This window comes from Clarias gariepinus, chromosome 21 (assembly GCF_024256425.1).
Source record: "Clarias gariepinus isolate MV-2021 ecotype Netherlands chromosome 21, CGAR_prim_01v2, whole genome shotgun sequence".
NCBI classification, from domain to species: Eukaryota; Metazoa; Chordata; class Actinopteri; order Siluriformes; family Clariidae; genus Clarias; species Clarias gariepinus.
Genome location: NC_071120.1, coordinates 10,178,813 through 10,204,617, shown reverse-complemented (window position 1 = coordinate 10,204,617; position 25,805 = coordinate 10,178,813). Strand labels below are relative to the sequence as shown.

At 38.0% G+C, this 25,805-nt stretch overlaps 1 protein-coding gene across 2 annotated transcripts in view; it reads right to left on the bottom strand.

Moving 5' to 3' along the window:
- Positions 1 to 25,805, bottom strand: part of wscd2 (WSC domain containing 2) — a 96,232-nt gene that overhangs the window by 6,221 nt on the left and 64,206 nt on the right. For both annotated transcript variants that reach the window (XM_053480918.1, XM_053480917.1), the window contains 6 exons: positions 18,791 to 18,905; positions 14,508 to 14,692; positions 7,731 to 7,852; positions 3,910 to 4,084; positions 2,526 to 2,690; positions 1,784 to 1,984 (listed from right to left, as the gene is read on the bottom strand). In XM_053480918.1, coding sequence (XP_053336893.1) covers positions 1,784 to 1,984; positions 2,526 to 2,690; positions 3,910 to 4,084; positions 7,731 to 7,852; positions 14,508 to 14,692; positions 18,791 to 18,905 — 963 coding nt within the window. The remainder of the gene's footprint in view (positions 1 to 1,783; positions 1,985 to 2,525; positions 2,691 to 3,909; positions 4,085 to 7,730; positions 7,853 to 14,507; positions 14,693 to 18,790; positions 18,906 to 25,805) is intronic.

Genomic DNA, 25,805 nt, shown 5'->3' with positions numbered 1-25,805 from the left:
AGCAATATAATAATAAAATATAATTACAGTGAGCTAAGTTCTTTTTAAAATGTATTTACATATCTTAAACATGCCCTTTACCTGGGTCTAAAATAACATTTGCCTAATATCTGTAAGACACAAACAGAACCCCAGTCGTGGGAAAGAAAGATTGCTATCCTGCGGCCAATTTAAAACAAAACTACCAGATTACTTAAACCAGTACTGCTGCAGAAATCAAGTCATTGTGCAACTAACAATACAAAAGTCCTTAAATAAAGCTCTTCTAATAAACAAAGTTTTTTCATAGGGAAATTCCGAAATTAACAGGAAATAAGTTATATATAATGAAATATAAGACGCACAATGCTTTGAATACCTTATTACCAATTCCTGACCCTACTGTATCAGCACATAAAAGAAAATAATTGTAAAGTAAAAAAAATAAATAAAAAAAAATAATAAATAAAAATATTTATTAAAAAAATAAAAAAAAATATATATATATATATATATAAAACTGCAATATACATGTCAGGAAACCCTAAAGAAAGAAAAACTTTCTAGTGAATTGGTAAAAAAAAATTTTTGAAGAATTTTTCTGTACTAGGCAGCACGGTGGTGTAATGGTTAGCACTGTCGCCTTGCACCTCAAGGGTACGGGGTCGATTCCTGGCCAGACTCGATTTCCGTTTCTGTGTGCATGGAAGGGCAGTGTGTGCTACATTTATGAATAACGGAAGTCCTAACCTTTTGAATATAGTTGGTGTTCTCTTATTTTTTGTTGCAAAACTTCCCTTTACTTTTACTTTACTTTACTTAACTTCTCTTTAATGAGTGAATCAACATCCAACAAGATGTCAAATACATTGTTAATCTACAGATGGGTGACAAATCAAAAGGGAAACAACCCATTAAACTTAAGAACCTTCTAACTGTACTAAAACAATGCAGTCCATTTCTTTGAAGATTTCAGTAGGTGTTTCACTGATGGTGGCGAAAACATGCTTCACTAAATTTGGTTGAAAAAGTCACAGGCAAGACACAAACTTATAATTGTATAGGTGTGAACCACACCAAGAAACCCACACAGTCATTTCCCACCACTGTAAACAATAAGAATTGAAAGCAGTGAAGTACTGTTTTAAATTACATCACGTCAATATTATACCTGCATAACTCTTATATAACAGTTACTCTTGGTTTTATTTGAGTAGTCGTCGCCTCGGATGAATTACATTTTTATATGATATGCAGTCGTAAATAGGCCGTAAATCAGTCCATGAAAATGTCCAAACTCAAAGGCCTTAATTCGCCCCAAATCCACTAATGGCTAAAGTATTATGCTGTACCAGAGACCGGCTAAATGTCCTCCATCTCACACACATGTAGGCTTATTTTGTGCTTTGTAAAAGTGAGAAAACTTGTCTGGAAGCCAGAAAAGAAAGAAGAATAACAAGCAGATGAAAAGAGGATGCAAAACTCTTGTATATAATGTAGATAACCTAATAATGAAACTATCAAGCAAGCAGCCAGCTAGGACTTGACTTGCTCAAAGCTTAATAAATATATTCAAGACATTACTAAAGGTGTCCTGTTGTATCCTACTTTAATCTAGGAGTACCTCCGACAAGCAGAATTAAATAGCAACAGGTTCAGACAGACGTCCCATAGTTGCCTCAATGAACTGATATTTTATATAAGCATCAATATGTCTGAACATCAATGCCAGGAGGGCCTTTAAAATTCTGTGCTTGTTGCTTGGACAGTCCCTAGAACTGTCTCTGTATATATTTAGTCTCACCTTTTCCTTTCCAGTGGGCCTGAGAAGCGAATCCTATATGGCCACCATACTTGCGGTTGAATTCAGCCATGAGCGCCTTGTAGGGGTTGCGGATCATCAGGATGCTGGAGTCGAAGGCCTCGATTTCTTTCCTGCCACTCTCGTGTGTCTTTATGCAAATTGTCCTGCCGCTTCTCCAGTGGTCCCTCTCACCTTTAAAACCTGCAGGGTCAAATATTTTTACGTTTATATTCTGTCTATGTGAACATTACCCCTGTTTTACACGAGTTGGTGTTTACTTCCAATAAATACTGTATTACAGTATGTCTACAGTAATACTATATTTTAGGTATTACATTTTGGGTTTTTCCCAATATTATTTAAAACATTCTTATATAAATTAAATATAATCTAAAGACAAAGAGAACGGGAAAGTCAGAAATGAGAGTCAGAGCAAATGCAGGCGCAGACCTTTTTAAATTAACATAGTGTCAAAAAACAAGAACAATATCAAGATGCGGAACTAGAATCATGTAGTAGGTCTATAAAAAGAGATCAAACAGTATTTCTTTAAAAAAACACACAAAGAAAGACATGGTGACAAAGACACAGTGCTACACAGGACATATAGACTCGGGTGCAATCTTACACGTGACATAAAGGGGCTGATGAGTTTTCATCTCTGCTATGACATAATAGTTGAACAATTATAGTTAACCACAGTGGTGTATACACCGGTATAACAGTTGCCATCCACACTCACCCTTATTGTATAGAGAACCATCAAAGTAGTAACTCCCTGTATAATATCCAGTGGCTAACTCGATAAGGTGGCGGGCCCAAGTATTTCCAGCTCCAGGGAAGCTCGCTAGGGCCATCAGTCTTTTTGTCCGTGTGGGCAGAAACCGCCGATCCATACACCGATTGTCTGCAAAAATCACTCCATAGATCATAATGGGGTTTCTAGTATACACACACTTATTCTGCCAAAGAAATAACTGCCTGCTCAGTATTTTCAACACATTAACATAAGACAGCCTTATACCAAATGGAGAGCCAGCTCTGCTGCCTTGAAGAAACTTTCAATGGAGAAGATTGGTCAGACCATTGGGGAGAATGTTTTGGACATGACAAACTGATTTTTACATTCATTTTAGAATAAGTGTACAACCACTGTCGTTGCTAGACAACCAGGCCAAACCACACCCACAAACAAATACAATCTCTCTCTCACATTCTCTATGCGTATATATATACAGTGTGTGTGTGTGTGTGTGTGTGTGTGTGTGAATATATATGGGGTCAGGATTGTGTAATATACAGTGGAATAACTTTTTTTTTCCGCACAACCTAGGCAATGATGAACTAAATAAAGCAAATAATAGTAATAATGATAAAAAAAGAATAATAATAATATGCACATGTTGTGGCCTCGATACATATTTTAAAAGTAATGACGTACTGTATTTCAAGAAGATCCTGTTCACTGGGTGAAACCATGTTTCTCGGCGGAGCTTCAGTTCGACCCCTAAAATGTTTCAGGCCCTACCAAGTTCACTCTATGTGTGCGCAAACACTGCCTATGGGAATAGACAAGCTACCAAGGATTTCTCAATATTAAAGTCTACGTGAGAGCAAAAACATAATCGGATAAGCTTAAATCTGCGTGTGCAGCGCTTTGGAGACGTTAAAAGGAAATTAAGTTGGTGGTGAAAATCATGAGTTTAGCGCTATAACGTCATTATACATGCACAGGGAAGTGAAACATGCCAAAATTTGCAATAAACCTTGTTTAAATGTAAGTCATCATATGTGTGAATAACACTGAGTCACTATGGTAATTTAAACAATACAGCCTTGGGCACCAAGTCCAACCGCTTATTCTTAAGTATTATCAGTACACAAAGATGATCTTACTAGATTAATCTAAAAAAAACCTGAATGCAAGAGAGATAAATGTCCATTTATAGATAAATCCAAACAAATAGATAGGATAGATCCAAACAAATTGTGAAAATCCTTGAACTACGGCATCAAAGCAAAAAATGAACGTATTGTGTTAGATGGTAAATTAGATGATGCTTTTCTGTCCTTTGTTTAAAAGCAAAAGCATCCCAGTCATTCATTAAGTCAGACATTGGCATTACCTTGAACTTGTGTTTGGTAAACTACAAAGTAATCATCATTTCCGCAGCTCTCGAAGTCCTCTGCTGCACAGCGATTAAGGCACAGATCCTCTTCTTCAGGCTCGTGCAAGGTGAAGAGGGTGGTGGGGAAACCGCAGTGGCATTTAATCCCAGACAAAGCAGCCAGAGAAAACTCCTACACACACACACACACACACACACACACACATACACACACACACACGTTTGTCTTACTATCCTTCCTTTGGCATGATTATTATAGCAGCTATTTAATGCTATGACTACACAAACACTACCACTAAAAACTAATTGTCACACTCTAACATTTATGAACCCAGTAATGTTAAAAAAAGTAAACCCAGCAGTAACATGTAGAACCACAACTTCAGGAGTTTATTACCTATTCTTCTTTATAACGCTGTGTCAGGTCATTAATGTCTGAGAGCATTTATCTCATGCACAACTCTTTTTAGATTCAAACTAATTTTAATTTTACACAAAGATAACCCAAGTAAATATAAAACTTAGTTTTTAAATTATGTTTTTTTTTTTCAAGATAAAAAAGCTCTCCAAACCCGTCTGGCCCTTTTACCCCAAAACCTAATACTGTAACTGGTTGGTTCACCCTTGGCAGCAACAACTGGACCAAGCATTTGCGATAACTGGCCATGAGTCTTTTTTCTGTGTGGAGGAATTTTGGCCCACTCTGCTTTGCAGAAAAGTTTTAAAACTTTGAAAGCCACATTGGATGGTTTTCTGGCCTGTTTAAGGTCATGTCACAGGGTTCTTACAGCTTTTCCCCTTAATTAATAAAATCATCATTTTAAAATGATGTGTAATAGTAAAATTATTTTGATGATCTCAATCATTTAAGTATAAAAAAAAAAATGCAAAAAATACAAAATCAGGAAGGGGCAAATATATAGCTTTTCCAAGCACTGTACCTAAAACTGTGCTTTTAAAGTGACGGTAACACTTGATAATCTTATGCATTTCATCAGTAACAGCTCGCAGCTTTTAATTACTCTTATAATGACTGTGAAGTAGGAAGTGTGTACTTATTTTCCCCCCACCTAGTTGCTTAATTTAGGTTTATTTCTTTGAAAAACATTGAAATGCATGCAAAAGCTTGTCACGTGAGGTTATGTGTTTAATTATAAAAGTTGGTGTGGACTACATAGTTCACGTTTAGGTCCTGATAAATAAAAACTGAAGTAGGGTGAACTTTCTGTTTCATATACCAGTAAGTATTAAAACAAAAGTGGGGACCGTCATAGGATTTCACCACACATAAAAACCTCAGTCGTAGCCTCAGTAACCAACATCCTTTTCTTTTTCTGCAGTTAAAAAAAAAAAAAAGTTATAAGAGCATTATACTGCATTACTGGGTATTAGGTCTCATTCTCATCGTCACATCTGCTAAAGTTTAGATTCGTTATTAAATTGAATTCATGATTTATTTGGTGCTAGTTTACCTAAAGTGAAGTATTTGGTGAAAGAAAAAGATGTTTGGAAGTAGAGATGCTTAAAGGCCCACTTGATTACGGTAACAAAATAATAGCCTACTACTTTGCTAATTTTGCGTCTCCTGATGAACCAATTATTTATGACCTTGACCTTTTTAATATACCTGAATTAGTGAGAGCAAAAAGCCCAGGGTTTCATACTGACTAACAAATACTAATTTCAAAATTGTGGAATTTACTTTTTCTTTCCCTTTTAATTAAATAAAGGGAAGTTCCGGGTAAACACATGAATACAGACCAGACGCAAGAATCAAACCCAGGACCTGGCAGTGCAAGGCGACAGTGCTAGCCACTAAGCCACCTGTTAGGGCCATTTGTTCAAACCTATCCCACTGTCATGGAGTCAATGTTGTTTTGAATTCATTACATTTAAAATAACTCTATTATTCAAATGCAACCTTATACCAACTTTTTCCAAATGTCTGTAATGTTGCCAAATTACAGTAAAGTCACCACAACAGTTTTACAACTAAAAGTTCCTGCTTTAAGAACTAAAAGATTCAGAACCTTTTATGCTAGGTGGAGCTTTTTAAAAAGCTTGATTTTGGCTCATATGTTAAAAAATTGATGTTAAAAAAATATTGCACCTCTATTTGCATATTTTTGTAGTTTAAATAGGGGCATTTGGCTGCTCTCCATGTCTGTCTGTCTGTCTGTCTGTATCTATCTACAGTATCTATTTATCTATGAAATCTGGTCAGACATTCCTTTCAGGTACACGTGTCCTTTAGTTTTATAGTAACTCTAAGTCTAAAAGTAACCTTAGGGCTGAATCTTTAAGCTCTTTGAAGTAGCACGTCCTATAACAGACTGGCCTCTTAACTTAATAACTTATCAACTTAAATCCTTTAACTTTTGCTTGTGTTAAAAAAAAAACATGAGGATATAACTTAAACATCTTCAGTAACTACTTTATCTATTTATGTTCTCTATCCAAATGGATGGTGGAACACTGGTGGATCAGTGGTAGGTTATTCGCCTGTCATGCGGAAGGCTCAGGCTCGATTTCCAGCCAGTACCCAAACTGGATGCAGTGCCGGTTCCAAAATTGGAGGGTTGTGTCAAGAAGGGCAATAAATCTATTTATTTAAATAAACCTGTTCCAAGTTGTTGTGTGACCATATGGTCTGCTGTGGCGAACCCTTGCTGGGAGATTAACAACACATATCTAAATAGATGGTGTATAGTGTGCTGATTGCAGAGAGCTCTATGGGTTGCTGATTATAAACAGATGATTAAGTGGCACAACTAGCATGCTGCAAAATCTGTTCTTTCTTTCTCTCTCTCTCTCCTCCACCCCCCTCTCTGTCTCTGTGAACTCATGTCTAACTGTTTGGGTCCAAGTGTTGTTTTCTCTTTCCCTTTTTTCTTCCTTTTTTTTAATAACACAAGCAAATTCACTCCGAGACTTCTGTTTTTCAAAGTCAGCTGTATTTAGTCACATAATAACACTTTTTTTAATCACACTTTACCACATCCCCAGAACTAAATTTACAGATGGCTTTTGGGTTTTGGGCATATTTTTGACTTTTAATTTCATACATACAAGATTAAAATGTTCATACTTTTTCAACCAGAAACACCAACAGGAAGGATCTGCGTGAGTGCTGCCTTTTTTAGTAACCTATACCAGCAGTTTATAAAAACACACCCACTCACAAAAGTGAGTACACCACTCTTATTTCAGGAAACATTTTAGTGTATCTTCTCAAATGACAATACTATAGACGGGAAACTTGGACATATTTTAGAGTAGTCAATGTGCAGCTTGTAGAACAGTACAGATTTTCTGCCCTCTGAAAGTAACCCAACAATATTTTAAAAATAACTGGCAATAAAAGTGAGTACGCCCTAAGTGATAACAGCTGTACTGTACATCTTTACCCATGCAAAGTCACATGTCCTATTCATCATGTTCATGTGTTTGTCAGTGGCCAAGTATGTCTCTAGACCTGAACCCTATTGAGCACCTGTGGGGCATCCTCAAGTGGAAGGTGGCGAAGCGCCATTTGTCTAACATCCAGCCCCCATCTGTTTTCATTGGCGGTTATAAAGAAAAAGTCTGGATGTTGAGTTATTTTTAAAGGACAGTAAATCTGTACCTCTAAACAAACTGTATATTGAGAATCCAGTTTTCATTTCTAAAGTATTGTTCCTTGAGAACATATAATAAAGTGGTTGCTAAATTGCGAGGGGTATATACACTCCTATCGTTGTTAGCTCAAATATTACACCCATATTTACATGAACAAGCAAAATGCCTTGTGTGAAGATAAAACTCACACTCGCACTCACTTTTTCTGTGCACATTTCTACACACTTATCCACAGACATATTTTGGATGACAGAAGCAGCAGGAAGTGCTAGTGTAACGTTTTCTGGTCTTCTAAAGCAGCCTTTAAAGATTGCGCTTCCATCTGCAAAAGAATCACAATACACACAAACACACATACAAAAATTTAGTACAAAAATAAATGTGTGAAAATAACCATTCAGGGATTACAGCCATGTTTATACACACACATTTGGGAGGGGGTTGCCTTTACCACTTGGATGTACTGTAAATCCTTTGCTGTCAAAAACTACCTGAAGTTTGGAAACCATGGACATTGCCAGACCTTTAGTTGCTTGTTTTGTCTTCAGTAAGTGAAAATAATGCTTTATTGGGTTAAGACCAGATGACTGACAAGGCCATTGAATATCCCTTGTCTTGGGTGGTTTTTACTTTATGGTATACAGGTCCTTCTCAAAAAATTAGCATATTGTGATAAAGTTCATTATTTTCTGTAATGTACTGATAAACATTAGACTTTTATATATTTCAGATTCATTGCACACAACTGAAGTAGTTCAAGCCTTTTAATTGTTTTAATATTGATGATTTTGGCATACAGCTCATGAAAACCCAAAATTCCTATCTCCAAAAATTAGCATATTTCATCCGACCAATAAAAGAAAAGTGTTTTTAATACAAAAAAAGTCAACCTTCAAATAATTATGTTCAGTTATGCACTCAAGACTTGGTCGGGAATCCTTTTGCAGAAATGACTGCTTCAATGCGGCGTGGCATGGAGACAATCAGCCTGTGGCACTGCTGAGGTGTTATGGAGGCCCAGGATGCTTCGATAGCGGCTTTAAGCTCATCCAGAATGTTGAGTCTTGCGTCTCTTAACTTTCTTTTCACAATATCCCACAGATTCTCTATGGGGTTCAGGTCAGGAGAGTTGGCAGGCCAATTGAGCACAGTAATACCATGGTCAGTAAACCATCTACCAGTGGTTTGGCACTGTGAGCAGGTGCCAGGTCGTGTTGAAAAATGAAATCTTCATCTCCATAAAGCTTTTCAGCAGATGGAAGCATGAAGTGCTTCAAAATCTCCTGATAGCTAGCTGCATTGACCCTGCCCTTGATAAAACACAGTGGACCAACACCAGCAGCTGACATGGCACCCCAGACCATCACTGACTGTGGGTACTTGACACTGGGCTTCAGGCATTTTGGCATTTCCCTCTCCCCAGTTATCCTCCAGACTCTGGCACCTTGATTTCCGAATGACATGCAAAAATTGCTTTCATCCGAAAAAAGTACTTTGGACCACTGAGCAACAGTCCAGTGCTGCTTCTCTGTAGCCCAGGTCAGGCGCTTCTGCCGCTGTTTCTGGTTCAAAAGTGGCTTGACCTGGGGAATGCGGCACCTGTAGCCCATTTCCTGCACACGCCTGTACACGGTGGCTCTGGATGTTTCTACTCCAGACTCAGTCCACTGCTTCTGCAGGTCCCCCAAGGTCTGGAATCGGTCCTTCTCCACAATCTTCCTCAAGGTCCGGTCACCTCTTCTCGTTGTGCAGCGTTTTCTGCCACACCTTTTTCCTTCCCACAGACTTCCAACTGAGGTGCCTTGATACAGCACTCTGGGAACAGCCTATTTGTTCAGAAATTTCTTTCTGTGTCTTACCCTCTTGCTTGAGGGTGTCAATGATGGCCTTCTGGACAGCAGTCAGGTCGGCAGTCTTACCCATGATTGCGGTTTTGAGTAATGAACCAGGCTGGGAGTTTTTAAAAGCCCCAGGAATCTTTTGCAGGTGTTTAGAGTTAATTAGTTGATTCAGATGATTAGGTTAATAGCTCGTTTAGAGAACCTTTTCATGATATGCAAATTTTTTGAGATAGGAATTTGGGGTTTTCATGAGCTGTATGCAAAAATCAACAATATTAAAATAATTAAAAGGCTTGAACTACTTCATTTGTGTGTAATGAATCTAAAATATATGAAAGTCTAATGTTTATCAGTACATTACAGAAAATAATGGACTTTATCACAATTCGCAAATTTTTTGAGAAGGACCTGTAGATCATTAGGATTTGACAGATGTGAGTATACTGTTTCCTTTCTGTCTTCACCCGATCATTCTCGTACAAGTTAATCTTGGTTTAATCAGCCAAAAGGATCCGGCAAAGATTTCTGGCCCTTCTGTTCTTGTGCGTACCAGTGGTTTGCACCTTGTTGTAGCGTGTCTATATTTACTTCATAAAGCTGTCTCTTGAATGTAGACTTTGACAATGACATGACTATCTTCTCAAAAGTGATTTTGTCTTGGATAGATGTTGTAAAAAAGTTCTTCTTTACCATGGACAGAACTCTACGGTCAGTCACTTGGTTGTCTTCCATGATTATAATTCCTTCTTTTTTAGCAATGTTCCAATTTGTTGGTCACCTTCAGTCAAACAGACATCTCTTTGTACCTGATGTTGAGAGTACAACAGCTAGCAAATGTAACACTCAGACCCCCCTTCAGTCCTCCAGAAAATCTGTCTGATTCGTCATGAAGTAACGAGGGCAATGGAACTGCTTGTCAGCCATTTGGAATATCACTTATCAGCCCAAATCCGTGTGCGTATGAAAATAACTGTAATTCCAGAATGGTTAATGCACCACTTTTGTCAAACCAAACAGTCTTGACTTCACTCACATCTTGTGTTTAATTTTAAATTCAATGTGGAGGTGTACAGAGGCCAAATGCCAAAAAAAAAAAAATCTTTGTTTCAAAACATGTATAATGTATATACTCCCGAACAAAATCTTAAGACCATGGAAAATAATATGAGTATTCACGCTTTGTAGTGGTGGATCATAATCAGGTTGTAAGTACTGCTTCAAAATGTACTGTATTTAAACTCAAACAGGCTGTTCATTAGCTGATCAAAAGATTAAGAAATAGCCACAACAGAACTAAAAGTGTCAAGTGAGTAGTGCCATTGTTCTTGTTGATAACACTAATTTCGTCATGCATGATGCAACTGTTTTTATAAAGTAAAGATGGCTTCACAAAGGGCATCCACACTGATATCTGTTTTTGTAAACTTCCCTTGCCATCCATTCCCAAAAGTTTTGAAGGGGATTTAGATCATTGAAACACGCAGGATGGTCCAGAAGTGCAACGTTATTGTCCTGGAAGAAATCCTTCGTCAGGCGGTTGTTGTAAACTGCAGCATTGTCCTGTTGAAAGACCCAGTCGTTACCACATAGACAAGGTCCCTCAATCAAGAGGGATGCCTGCTGCAACATGTCCACATGGCCAGCCGCCGTTCAACAGGAAAAAGCAACCTGGATCATGATGGAGCCTTCTCCACTGTGTCGCATAGAAAACATCTCCAGTGGAGTCTTAAGGTTATTGAGCTGCAGTCAGCATCAGTAAGGGCCTTAATTCGGATCGAGGATCGGCCTGTGTCTTCACGGACAGCCTGTCGGCTCTCGCAACCTCTGCAGCAATGGTGGTTGCGAGAGCTGTTGCTCGTGCTGCTCAGTAATCCTGTCGCGTTCAAAAAATTGGAATTGCAGAAATGAATCAATAAATCAACAATGATTGATTCTTATAGGGATTAAAGCTTGTAGAGCATCACAAAGAGTATGACTAATGTAGAAAGGTCAGAAGCTAACTGAGGGAAAGAAAAAAAAAGCACAGGCTTAAAGATCATTGTATTGCAACGGGAAAAAAAACCCCTCTGTCACATGATGAGGGAGCTTACTCAATAATTAGCAGTGAAGTGTCACAAGAGTGGGTTGCATTTCTTCTTTTCGAGCTGAGACACCAAAAAAAAGACGACATTGAACCTGCTGTACTTAGTTCGAGAATGAGTATAAGGCAAACAGCAATACCTTTTCTTAAACAGCACAAACAACAATGTGTCTTCCTAACATAACACACAAACAACATCTCTGCTCAATGCAACAATGCCTTCCAATGTACCGGGGTCAATTGCTTTACCCTCCTACTGTACTTCCGTTTTTTTCAGAGGTTATTGACTTTGTGTCACTTGCACCCAGTGTTGGGGGGCGTTACTTTATAAAGTAACTAATTACATTACAAAATTACTGTCTTTAAAAAGTAATCAGTTACTGTACATTACAGCGTTACTCTCTGATACAAGTAACTAGTACTTTTCCATTGCAGAAAATGAAAACTCCTTTGTGATTCCTCATGCATGTTGTTTTAGTCAAGACCTTTATAATTATTCTACCATCATCACTCAGCCAAGTTTGGCCCATAATCTGTTAACTACTAATACCCCTATCTCACCTACGCGGTATTGCACGCTGGATGTAAGTACAGTTCATGATGATTCCCCGCCATTTTTCCGCCCTTCGGTCCGCTCATACTGTAGTCAAACCGCATACTGTAGGACGACACATACACAATGGATTTAAAATGACTGCTGTCTGACTCACAGATTACATAAATCGCCCGAATAACGGATTACATCTTTGTAAAAAAAATAAATAAATAACTGAGTACGTAAATGGCGGGCCTACCGCGTTAGATTACTCGTTACATCAAAAAAGTAATCCAAGTCCTCTAACGTTACTTTGTAACGTGTTACATCCAACACTGCTTACTAGCTTCTAAAGCACCAGTTCTATCTATACTTAGCAAAAAAAGAAACGTCCCCTTTTTCAGGACTGTGTATTTCAACAATAATGTTGTAAAAAATCCAAATAACTTTACAGATCTTCATTGTAAAGGGTTTAAACAATGTTTTCCATGCATGTTCAATTAACCATAATCAATTAATTAACATGCACCTGTGGAATGGTCGTTAAGACCTTAACAGCTTACAGAAAGTAGGCATTTAAGGTCACAGTTCTAAAAACGCAGGACACTAAAGAGACTTGTCTACCGACTGTGAAAAACACCCAAAGACAGATGCCCAGGGTCCCTGCTCTGTGTCAACGTGCATTAGGCATGCTGCAGGGAGGCATGAGGACTGCTGATGTGGCTAGGGCGATAAATCGTCATGTCCGCACTGTGAGACGCCTAAGACGGCGCTACAGGGAGACAGGAAGGACAGCTGATCATCCTCGCAGTGGAAGACCACGTGTAACAACACCTGCACAGGATCGGTACATCCGAATATCACACCTGCGTGACAGGTACAGGATGGCCACAACAACTGCCCGAGTCACACCAGGAACACACAATCCCTCCATCAGTGCTCAGACTGTCCGCAATAGGCAGTCCATGAGGAGGAGATGCACTGCAGTACTTCAAGCAGCTGGTGGCCACACCAGATACTGACTGGTACTTTTGATTTTGAGCCTCCCTTCATTCAGGGACACATTGTGAAACATTTTTAGTTTATGTCTTATGGTGTTGACTCTTTTAGTGTTCATACAAATATTTACACATTAAGTTTACTGAAAGTAAAAACAGTTGAAAGTCAGAGGACGTTTTCCTATTTTTGCTGAGTATATATTGTAGCACATCAATAACAAGGGGTGCAGCATGGATGTGTCTTTTACATACTCTTGTTTGCTTCTTGAGGGTGCTGGAGCCGCTGCCTTGCAGACCTTATTTCCATGCTGCTATATCATGTCTGAAAAAGTTTAATCGTAACCCCTTCCACCTATGCATTATGGTTTCTGTTCCTTTTTAGCTATGCATCATCTTCCTTAATTATGCATCAAGTGCATGTTCTGTTATCTTTCCACCCTTAATTAAGTGATAATTCAGTTCCTTTTGGTGACCAACATTCATCTGGGTTCATTGCCTAATTTATTTCTATACTGTTGTTTGGTTCTCTATCATGTTCCTGTTATGGCCTGTTATCTTGTTCCCACACTGGTGGTGATCTGGCTGTGCATGTGCAAGCTGGTTGTTGCACAACGCTTAACACAACACATAGTATCTATGTACAAGTCAAACCGGGACTTGTGTATTTTGATTAAAAACGATTAACATTTACAGAAGATTGTACTGTGATGAGCCTTTATGCTACAATAAAACATTTGAATGGTGTAAAAGGAATGGCTTGGAACCCTCTGCGGTCATTCCTGTGAACACTTAGTGAGTGCAACCTCTGATCCTGGAAATTTGATGGATAAGTTGTCACCACTTGGTGTAAGTGACGCATCCGTCCGTGGAAACTGCACACACAATCAGTCTCAAACACCACTTGCATGTTAAAGGAACTCGGCTGGGAGTTATTGCCACATCCCCCATACAGTCATGACCTCACTTAGAGCCATTTCCATCCATGTGTGTGTGTGTGTGTGCTGTTCTTGGAGGACTTGTGACTGCAGTCGCTCGATAGTTCAGGACTGAAAAGTCTATCTGAGCCTCCAATATCGAACTAGGCTTCATATGATCTTAAACACATCTCCTGTTATACTGAACCTCCAGCTGCCTAACACACAGTATGACTGCAAAACACTCCCTGCTATCTGTTATCACCCAAACAAGTTTCCTATTGAGTCTGGTTCCTCTCAAGGTTTCTTCTTATTGCCACCTCAGGGAGTTTTGCCTTACCACGGTCTCCGCCGCCCTCGGATTGCTCATCAGGGACAATTTAATCATGTTGATTCAGACCCATTCGCATGATTCATTATGTTCATATGGATTCATGATTTCATAACTCTTTTGATTGTGTAAAGCTGCTTTGCAATGACAATTGTTAAAAGCGCTATACGATAAAATTGAATACACAGTATACATATTTGTCCACGCATACAGCAAATTGCGTGCCTACTGTACGTGTATGCGTTTGGGGGTGTGTATGTGTTTGCGTGCATGCCTACATCTTCGTGCTGACTCTTGGCTCAGTTCCAGTCTGTAGATGGACAGGCGGTTGGCTCCTCCGCATAACTTGCTCTTCTCCCCCTTACACGGCATGTTACACTCGTTGTCTGACACGTTCGCCGCCTGGATCTTGTGGCCGCAGTAACACTCAGCTCCGAACTCCAGGCCAGCGTACAAGTAGCCCCTTAATATGGAGGGAACAAGTTGAAACTCCTACTAACATTATGCTACTTTTACTAGTTCACTATTACTCCTTTTTCTTAGACTAGTTTTCTACTAGTTTTACCACTCATCCTCCAACTATTACTACTACTACTAATAATTGAATTGATTCTTACATGTCAAGTATATAAATAAATAAATCTCTCAACAATGATTTACATTGTAAAAGTGATTTGACTTCATTTGACTAGACAGCAGCCTTTAATCAGAGACCTCCTTCAACACCTGGCTTTTTTTTTTTGTGTCTGTGGTGCAACGTGTGCTCGATTATCAGCTGTGTCAGAGACAGTGTGTATGATAAGGAGGGTCTGCTGTAATGCTGCAAGATAAACATGTGCCCATGCAATAGAAGAAGTTAGCAAGATAAATACAAGCACAGCACTCAGCTTCCTGCGTATCACAATGCTTAGATGCTTGAAGCAGATTTGTAATGTCTTGCTTTTTTCTTGCTAAGACTACACTGTAGTTTTTACTGTCAATTCTTTTTCCCCCCATTTGTTCACTTATAAATTTATATATAGTATAACAATACTATTGCACATAGTTGTATTACCTTCATTAGAAGGCATATATACAGTATACCGTTCATGCAACAGAATCTGATAATGATGATAATGATGATGATGATGAAGTTGATAATATCTATCATTTCAGAACACCACATCATGGGGCCCAAAGTCTGAGATGTTCCTTATTCAAATCCAAGAATTTTCTGAATACACCAATGTGCACATACATCTAAAATGTATCAGTCAGTTTAATTTAGGAAATTTAAATGAATAATGATAATGCTCTGCTTGGATAAGGGCGGCTATTTCATCTTTTTCTGTCTTTCACCACAGACCTCCAAAGCATGTTTAGAGCGGATGTTTTATGAGCGCTAAACCACTAAATTTATCAACGCGATTTAGCTGTGCAAGCATTGAGGTAAAAGGCCAGCAAAACATCACACGATCTAACACCACACCATCTAAAAAAACATCCAACCCGTGTTTATATGCAGTAAATAAGGTATTGACGATAAATGCTTTTTTTCTAATTTGCGGTTCCTAACTGGAAGTACAGTGCGAAGATTTTAGATAAAAATGACAAGTTTACTACTTATCTATACCATTATCGCAACTCAACCGACAAGGTGTTATATATAAATATATATATATATATATATATATATAAAATATATATTTATGGAACAAATATTTGTTTTGGGGGGATATTTGGCTTCTGTACACCAACACGATGAATTTGAAATGAGAATTCTTGGCATTCAATGACAGTCTGAAGTCTGAAACCCATGGACATCACCTAATGCAGTTTTCTCCCTTGGGATGCTTTGTCAGGCCTATACTGTCTATAGCTGCTGCTTGTTTGTGGGTCTTTCTGCCTTCAGTTATGTCTTTAGTAAGGAAAAGGGATGTTCTTATTGATTGAGATCAGGTGACTGACTTGGCCAGTGAAGAATATCCCATTTCTTTGGGTCATTATCCATCTGCAGTATGGAGAGCATCATCCTATCAATTTCAATTGCATTTGACTGAATCTGAACAGGGAGCATACTGTAGCCCTATACACTTCAGAATTCATCCAGCCACTTTATCAGCAGTCAGGTGATAGTGACCCATTAGTGACCCAGTTGCACTGGCAGCCATACATTTTTGAGCCTCCACCATGTTTGACAGATGATGTGCTTTGGATCATGAGCTGTTCCTTGCTTTCTTCATACCTTTCTCTTTCCCTAATTCTGGGACAGTTCAATAAATTTTGGTTTCATCAGTCCAAAGCTAATCTGGCTTTTCTGTTCTCGAAAGTACCGGAGTCTGACAATGACACGCCTATCTGACTTGGCCAGATGTTGTGAATGGGTTATATTGCACCATTAACAGAATACTGCAGTCATCCACTTTAGTTGTCGTCTATGATCTTAAAAGCCTTTTTGCGTTTGCAACCTAATTCCTGCTTTTTAAGATTGTTCCAAACTGGTCAACTCTCAATGTTTTTGATGTCTTCCTGATGAGTTTATTTTGGTTATTTTAGGCTAATGATGGCCACCTCAACTTACATAGACATCTCATTGGACCTCTGGTAGAAGTAAAAGGCTACCAAATCCAAATGGAGCATTCAGAACCACCTCCAGGCCTTTTGTCTGCTTAATTAGTCATAGATTAACAAGTGAGAAGGCCACACCTGCTTAAACATCTTGTCACCCCTTTCTTCCGTTATTTATGAAAAAAAAAAAAATTGGGGTATGTGTATGAAAATGGCTGAATGGCTCCTGAATGGTAGAAATGCACCTTTTTTTTGTCAAACTTCTTGTAATAAAGCTAAAAGTCCTGGCTTTGCCCACATCTTGTGTTTTATTTCAATTTCAATATTGTGGTGTACAGAGGCCAGATGCCAAACAATCTAAATAGTTAAATAATGCAGATTAAATTGTGAGACAAATTAAAGAAATGTTTTATCACGACAGGCTGCAAAGTGCCTATAGATACAATCTTTTTTTTTTTATTTATGCAACAACCTCATAACCCAAATCATTTCCCTTCTCGGCAGCATCACCAGTGTACTAATAACTGGCCTGATCATCTGTCATCATCTGCACCTGTTTCTCACGGGTTCATGCTAGTTAGAAGGTTTTTCTTCTTAAGTAATTTATAGGTCACTGTGTGGTTTAAAAAAAACTATGAAACTGATTATATCCAGGGACTGGTTTAAAGAATGAGAGCTAAAAGCTTGGAGAACTGAGAGCCAAAAACTCCTCCAGGAAGCCTTTAGAACTATTGTTTAGAAGTTCATTACAAATATAAGAAAGGCGGACTTCCGGGAAGGAAAATATAAAGAAAGGTGGGAGGCTCAGGGACTTTGCACAGTAATGTTTATATCAAAAACATCAGAACATTAGAAAAGAATAATATTAATAATTAAAAAGTTCAGTAAATTTTCTTGCTTGCAAAACCTTTACAGGCCACTAACATGTCTGGGTGTCGACAGCAGTTATGTTTAACACTTAATGTCTGGTTCGTACAGTAGCTATAAATAGGCTAATCAAAGTGGTTGGGTTTTGTTTTGTAGTGACATATCACATTAGCAATTATGACTCAGACCAAGGACTCTGAACAAACATATTTAAACCAGGGACAAAATGCTTATCTTTCTTTTTCAGTCATCTTAAAGAAAACACATTCTGTCAGTTTAAAAGCCAGAACCGAGTGTAAATAAAGTGAACATCTGTAAAAAATGCTTCTCTTTGCAATCTCGCCTTCTTTGTGGCTAATATCTGATCAAGTGCATTTACATAAAGAATGTGTGTGTGTGTGTGTAAAATATACATTAATATAACTACAAAATATAAACTATCTACTTAAAATCCGTTAATTGCTCCATCCACCATTTGAGATCTCTGGATAAGTCATGTGACATTATCCTGAACGTTTGTTGTAATCAGACGCTGATGGAACTGTGCGTTGAGCCATGGCTGCATGCTTGCAAATGCTAAACCATACATGTGTGTGTGTGTGTGTGTGTGTGTGTTTTTTTTTTTTTTTTTTACATCTATAGTATTATGGTACACCTATTAAGGAAAAAATGTGGCTAATTTTACTAATAATGGAGATGATGGACAGATTTTTTTAGTCAACGTTCAGGGTAGTGCTCATTAACACATTCTACAAGTGTAAAATAATGTGCTATACGAAACTGCTGAGGGTAGAACGCGTAAAAGCGGAACAGAAATATAGAAAGACAGAACATCTCGTCTCAGTTTGTCTAACATGTTCAACGGTTTGAAATTTTTCGGATTAGTATTAGCCAAAACCTCATTACTGATCATTAATAATGGTATATCATAAATGTTAACTCACTGATAGGGGAAAAAAAAAATGCCCCATATGGCTTAATGCTTGGCTCTGACGTGGAGAGTGCTCATAGTACTCACAAATAATGTGCAGATAGACTGTGATTTAATGTGAATTGTGTGTGTGTGTGTGCGTGTGTGTGTGTGCATGTCTGAGAGAGAGAGAACTTGTTTTGTGGAAGTTGAAGTGCTGACAAGTCAAAGACGAACCTTTCAGCACAGTTGTCCTGACAGCGGAAGACGGTCATCTTTTTGTAGTCCAAGAAGGAAATGCCTCTGAGCGCCCTCTTGTGGGTGTTGTCTACATAGCAGCCGATGTACTTCGCTTGAGAGAGAGAGAGAGAGAGAGAGAGAGAGAGAAATAAATTAAATGCATAAACAAAAGTCAGAGAGTCAGAGAAAATTATCAATAAATCAGTGCTAAAATCAACTGGATTATTTTCCTTTGAAAGTATTTTACTCATAATCCTTGAAGACTCTATCGTTTGGGAAAACTCCATCACATCAACAATTAACACTTTTTTAAACTGATCTATGTGCAGCATCCGTCTGTGTTACTATGGAAACAATAACGTATTAGAACACAATTTCCAGATACTCATCTTTATCATCGTCATCACTAAACAAGGCCCAAAAATCTACAGCCAAAAATAAAATAATAACCCATCCCGACATTTACTCCCTACCTCTTATACAATCATCCATCTGTGCTATCTCCATTAGTCGTTAATGCTTTTTACAATAGCTGGCTAAGAAGAGAGCTGGATTTCTTTAGACACACACTGACCTATAAGCATTGTAATAATTACAACTGCCGAAAAAATCAGGAGCGGCCCAGGATCCCATGCTGCAAGATAATCACATTGCCAAGAGTAGTAATCTGCTTTCCAGTGGATATATGCATAGAGTAGAGTAGATATATTTTTGATTGGATTTCACAGTGGAGCTGTGAAAGTGTCTGCCGTGAGTGAAAGCTTCAGATACATTAGAGCTGGCCTTTAACACAAGTGCACTAAAAAACAGTGTAAAACAAAAAACAGGATGAACTAAAGTGCTTTTACTGTTTTTTTTCTGTCCTTCTTTCCTCAATTCCCAGTGCATTTGTCCCACTGAAGACAAGCATATTGAAGCAGCTTAAAAAAAAAAAAACTCTGCAACCGGCGTTTTATCTAGTTTCCACATTTGAAAAATAAAAAAGCTTTCAGAAAAGCAAAAAAGTTTTTTAGAAAAGAGAAAAAGTTTTTTTCCCTAATGCAGTCAATCAATTTGCATGTTTGCGTGATAAACAAACAAGGAGTCGCAGTGAAAAGAAAGTGTTGCTAGTGTAGTGACACTAAATGTAACACAGTTTATCACCATTTTCTATGTCTATTTTTGCAGAACCCAACAGTAAACAATGTGTCAACATTTCACAACACTGTAGCTGCCTGCTGTCAAATCATTGACCACCAGCACTCCTATGCACCATCCCCCCCGCCGTCATTACCATGATTGAACAGTGTTTGCATTACAGCGTGGCACCTCAGCAAAGCGGAAAGGACCTTGAAAACCCCTCAAAGAAATAAGGGAATTATCTTTTCATACAGTAAACATGCAATACCCCGATTTTCCCTAAAAAGAACAAGCAATGTCAAAGCAATGCAGTAAAGATTTCGCTTTGATGTGTGACACATTGTTATCACATCACAAGTTAAAAGCAATAAGATGTACACTCAGAAGTTCTGGCTCACATTTTAGACTAATCAAAAGGTAAGCTTAGGTGTGTTTACAACAACAACATCTGGCCTGATTAGAATTCAGTAGATGAATTAGCCATGTAAACATGTGATCCAATCATTTTCCAATAATATATCGTAATAAATATATTATTTCTGTGCATGGTTGCCCCATGTGTGGGTAACATTAATTGATGTGACCCATTCTTGCATTTCTTATCAATAAACTCATCTGGTAGGATCTCTCCTTCCAGTCTTTATTTCTTTACATTTCTAATCCACTTTGGCTCCACTTTAATCTCTTTGGCTAGGCTATTTGGAGAAGGAACACCTACTGACATGCACTTTCACATCTAACCAATCACACAAGATTGGATTGTAACCAATCATGCCCAATTTCTCAAAAAAAAAAAAAAAAGGGAAGCCTAACCTCAAAGTCATTGGAAAATACGTATCCTTCTGTACATTTTTGGAAGGTTAAATGCTTCACAGAGAGCAGAACCACTTTGCACATGATTAAGCGCTTTGAGGCTGTGAACACATCTTATCGGCTCAATGTCGATTAAACATTCAAAAAAGGAGATGTTTGTGAGCGCCCTCTTGTGGGTGTCATCTAGATAGCAACTAAAGTACTTGAAAATGTAAAAGAGATCCACATTTTTTTTTTTTTTTTGGGAAACAATACCAACTTTGTACAAGAATATTGATGTAAATGTAAATGTAAAATGCTAAGCGATTATGTCCACATGCTCATCTCAGTTGTTTCATCTTCAGCACCATAAGTGATTCTGCAGCTGCAGCTTTTAACGTTCAAATATCTACAGCCAAAAACTAAATAAAAATCAATCTGAACAGACATTTACACTCACCCTTCTATACAATCATCTGTCTGTGCCATCTCCATTAGACTTTAATGCCTTCTCTAATAGCTGGCTAAGGGATCTGGATTTCACCAGACTGACCGATAAGCATTTCTAAAACTGTCTAAAAATTCTACGAGCGGCCCAGGATACCAAGCTGCAAGATAATCACATTTCCAAGAGTAATATCTGTTACAAAATTGGGGGTTTGCCAGCTCGGTAAATGTGCCAGTGTGTAGTTTATTTAATGTGAAACCAAAACCCATAAACAAACCGTATAATAAAAACAACTGTGGGACCATGGGGCTATGGTGAAGTGCATGCAAAAGTAGACCATGGGCACAAAGCACCCCCCATAGGTTATACAGTCCCTGATAAACCCCCCAAAATGTGCTACTTCAAAGTACCACATGTGTTCCCGGACAACCCGCCATAAAATTTGTTTAGTTGATCTAGCATAAAGGCTTAGCCCTGTGCATGCGGGCTGGGTGAGGTCTAGGCAAAATCAGGGAGCTGAGCCCTGATGTATAAAAAAAGCTGAGCTTGACCACTGGGCTTGGGGCAGAGCAGGAACTTGGTGCAAGGCCAGAGCCAAGCATGAGCACTGGGCTTGGGGTGGAGCAGGAACTTGGTGCATGGATAAAGCTTGGCATGAGCACTGGGCTTATGAGGAGCAGGAGCTTGATGCAGGGATAGAGATGAACATGAGCACTGGGCTTGGCGTTGCGCAGGCACTTGGATCAAGGACAGAGCAGAGCATGAGCACTGGGCTTGGGGTGGAGCAATAGCTTGGTGCTTGGACGGAGTAAAATACACTTGAAACACTGCAGGAAAACTATTCCAGAATCCATGCATGGCAGCGACACAGTGATTATGTTTTTGTGAAGGGGCAAACGTGTTTGTGTAAACGTAAAATAGAAAACTATGTATGAGTATAATCATACATAAAGTATGAATAAAACACCAGGAATGCTGGTGGACCCTTGCACACCTTGCCTTCCTACATGCTGTCCATACGGTTTTCTTGGCAAGGATACTGGGGTGGGTTGCCATTACCTTCTAAAGGTAAGTAGCCTAATTAGCCTAATCTGCATGTCTTTGGACTGTAGGAGGAACCCAGAAAACACGGAGGAAACCCCCCCCAAGCTGAGGGAGAACATGCAAACTCCATGCCCACAGAACCAACTCAGGAATCGAACCCAGGACCTGGAGGTGCGAGGCAATAGTGCTAACAACCGTGCCATCAAATCTGATTTGGATTGCACTAACAAGGGCATTATTGTCTAGGTTCAATTAAAAAGGGGGATTTAATAGAAGTGGTTTTTTGTTTGTTTTTACAAAAGATTTTCCAAAGCCTGCTTTCACAATTGCTGTTGTTGTTTTTTTTCTTTCTTTTTCCTCATGTGGCAGTGCTTTCACATCCACATCTTTTGAAAAACAAGTGTATTGTACAAGTAAAAAAAAATACCCGCAGCCTACTTTTTGTCCCAGTAGAGCTTCCAAAGTTGAAAAAAATCTTTTTAGAAAATTGTTTTTCCCCCCTAAACCAATCAATCAATAGGCAAGAGAGAAAAAAAAATGGAGGAAACATGGCATGCCAATGAAAAACATTGTCTTGTTATTTAGTGATGCTAAATATAAAGTAGTTCCTGGTATTGCAGGATGTTGATTTTTGCTGTATTTTCCTGGAAGCGATGTGACATACCACTTCACTGCTGGAGCTGCCCTCTGTCAAGTCACCAACCACCAACACAACAACCCCAGCACAACCAGCAGTAAGAACCTGGAAGTGCAAGCTCTGGGTTTACACTGATTAAAAGACTGTACATGCAACATACTATTCCACTAATAATCAGACTTAATAGCTTAATTAGAATAAAAATGCATCATGTGACTCAATCAGAATAAATTTTCTAAAGAAATTCAGAAAACTCTAAGGACTTTTATCCACTGGGTATCTGGCAGAGGAAGGGGCACAATTGGTCCACCATTTCATACGAATTAAAATATCTGACTAATTAAACATTAGCTTCACACAAATCAAACAAAATAAAAACCCAGATGGTGAGGTTATTGAAAAAGATGAAAACTAACCTAGATTAGAGAAAATACTTCTTCTTGTGCCCATGACCCTCTTTGCTTCTTCTTTCTAATAATAATCTTCTAAAAAATTTCTAAAAAATTGTGACATAGTGAGGTTTTGTGTTCGACTCCATCTTCCTGTGAGCATGCTGTTAATTCTTGGCGTAAGTAAGAAGTATCAAATCAAACGTTGCATTTGCGCCTTAGTATTGGTGAACAGTCCTTGGAAGGTGATTGAGAAGGTTTAATTGACCATGAAAGAAAACAAAAATATGAGAAGGCAGCAGTGCAAAATGGTTAAATTGCATAATAGACGAAGTCGTCATGTCGAATAAGGCTCCAGGTATGGGTTCTGAGCTCGGCACCAGGTTCAAAGAAATGCAAATCTTATGTTCTCACACTGAAAATCTAGGTTATCACCTGTATGCATCATAAACGCTTATTATTATTATTTTCTATTTCAGTTCCCAGCTAACCCTATTTAAGTCTTGTGATGTGATGTTCTGCATAAATAGAACGTGACAACTTTCTCTTCCTTTTTCTTCAGAACGGCATTGGTGTTTCAGCGGCCCAGTTTGGTTAGTTTTTACCACAGAATCTGCAGAGTGAAATGCTGAACTTTTAGCCCTCAGGAAACAAACATGTTATGAATAAGGATTAACTGAAGACAGAACATGCTGTTATACAAAAACATTGATAGGACGTGACATGGATCAATCTGTTATTGTTGATCTGCAGTCTGAAGTGTGAGATTTGCCTTCAATTACTGGTCATTCTTCATGTGTAGAGGGCAAGTAGTGTAAATGGACGTTAACTACCAATAAATCATCAAACGTTTGCATATTCGTATATTTGTAACAATATATGCATGTTCCCACCATACATCAAAGAGGTGTCATGAAAGATAATTGCAACAATATAACATTTTTAACACAAATAAACTTAGATAGATTTTATAAACTAAAGAAATATATATTTTACTTAACATGGTCAATTTTATTACATTGTGTAAAAAAAAAACATATTTTCTTATCTGTAAAAGTTGTGTCTACCAAATTAATGTCTGTGGTGTTACAACAATGGAAGTCACCTGTTTAAGAAAAGGAGGAAATCTGTTTGGACTACTTCCTGTGTGTAAAAGTCATTGCAGGTGCTGGCCGAGTACACACTTATTAATTTCCTTAAAATTAGCTCAATTTCTGACAATTTCATATGTTGCAGTTTATTAGTGTCTGTGGTGTTGTTGATAACTTGCAGATTCTTTTAAAAAAGATTTGGAGTAATTTGTCTGTGGAGTTACTATGTTGTTATGGTCCTTAAAATGATCCATCCAAATGTGACCCAACTGCATTGTTTTATTTTAGTAATGGCCCAGCCTCCTAGTACAAGCAGGAAGACAATTTCTATCTTCTTTCTTTCTACCTTTTAAAAAAGGTTTTTGCACAACCAACCGGAACTTTCCTGAAGTCAGTCATGGCAAAGGAGCACCAGGTGGGAAAGGTGGAACACTTAAAAGAACTGCGGACAATTTAGTTAGGCAAGGACAAGATTTGCCCAAGAATCCCATTCTTTCACCATTTAAAAGATTCTGGATCAGTGTTTTATGTTGGAGAAGTGCTACAACTGGGCACCATGGAGGGAATGATGAAAATTTATTAAGTGGTGTACACTGAACCCAGCTGTCTAAAATATAGAGGCATACAGTAAGTTGTTTTTGGCAGGCTGAAAAAGGTGTTTACTGTATGATTGCCTATGTTACTGTATGCACTACAAGCGGTATCTCTTAGCATGAAAAAATGGAAAATCTTGGAAAAACTGAGCAATCGTCATTAGTTTGTTCACTTCGTGCAAAGGTCACAGACAGTAAGCACATTGGACAGTGCTGTTTTCTTAGTTATGATGAACAGCCATACTCTGGAATCGATCAGGAAGTGAAGAACCACAAGAGCAAAAGCAAATGTAAGCACAGGAATTGCATAAACAAGTTTTTTTGGGCAAACCCCAGAGATGACATACAATTTTATTATTTTGCTCAATAAACTTACAATTGTTAAACCTTTTATGCGATTTAAAAATTCTTATAATTTTATGTTTTAAAACTGTAAAGTGTTTTTAATCTTTTAGAATAAAGACTTTAAAGGTTTCTCATTTCTTTTTTTATGTATATCCATTTTTTTAAAGAAACTTTTTCCTTTTGGCAGAAATAGGGGCCAAGTTAAACAATTAAACATTTCTTTCAAAACTAAAATTTTAATAATCAAAGTAACATTATTTCATTAATGTAATGTATGTATTTATCAATTATTATCTAAATTTGCATAACCCTGCTCATTTTGGAACACTTTAAAATTTTACTTTAAATATTGGTAACACCATAGACATAAGTGGTTGTGTCACTGGTGTTTAATTGTAATTATATAAAAATCTAAATGTTCTTAAGCTTATCCTATTTTAATGGATATAGTATACTGTATTAAAATAATTTAAAGTCATATCATAGAAACAGTGTTGGGGAAGTTATTTAAAAAAAGTAATCTACTACAAATTACTAAATACTTCTTTAAAACT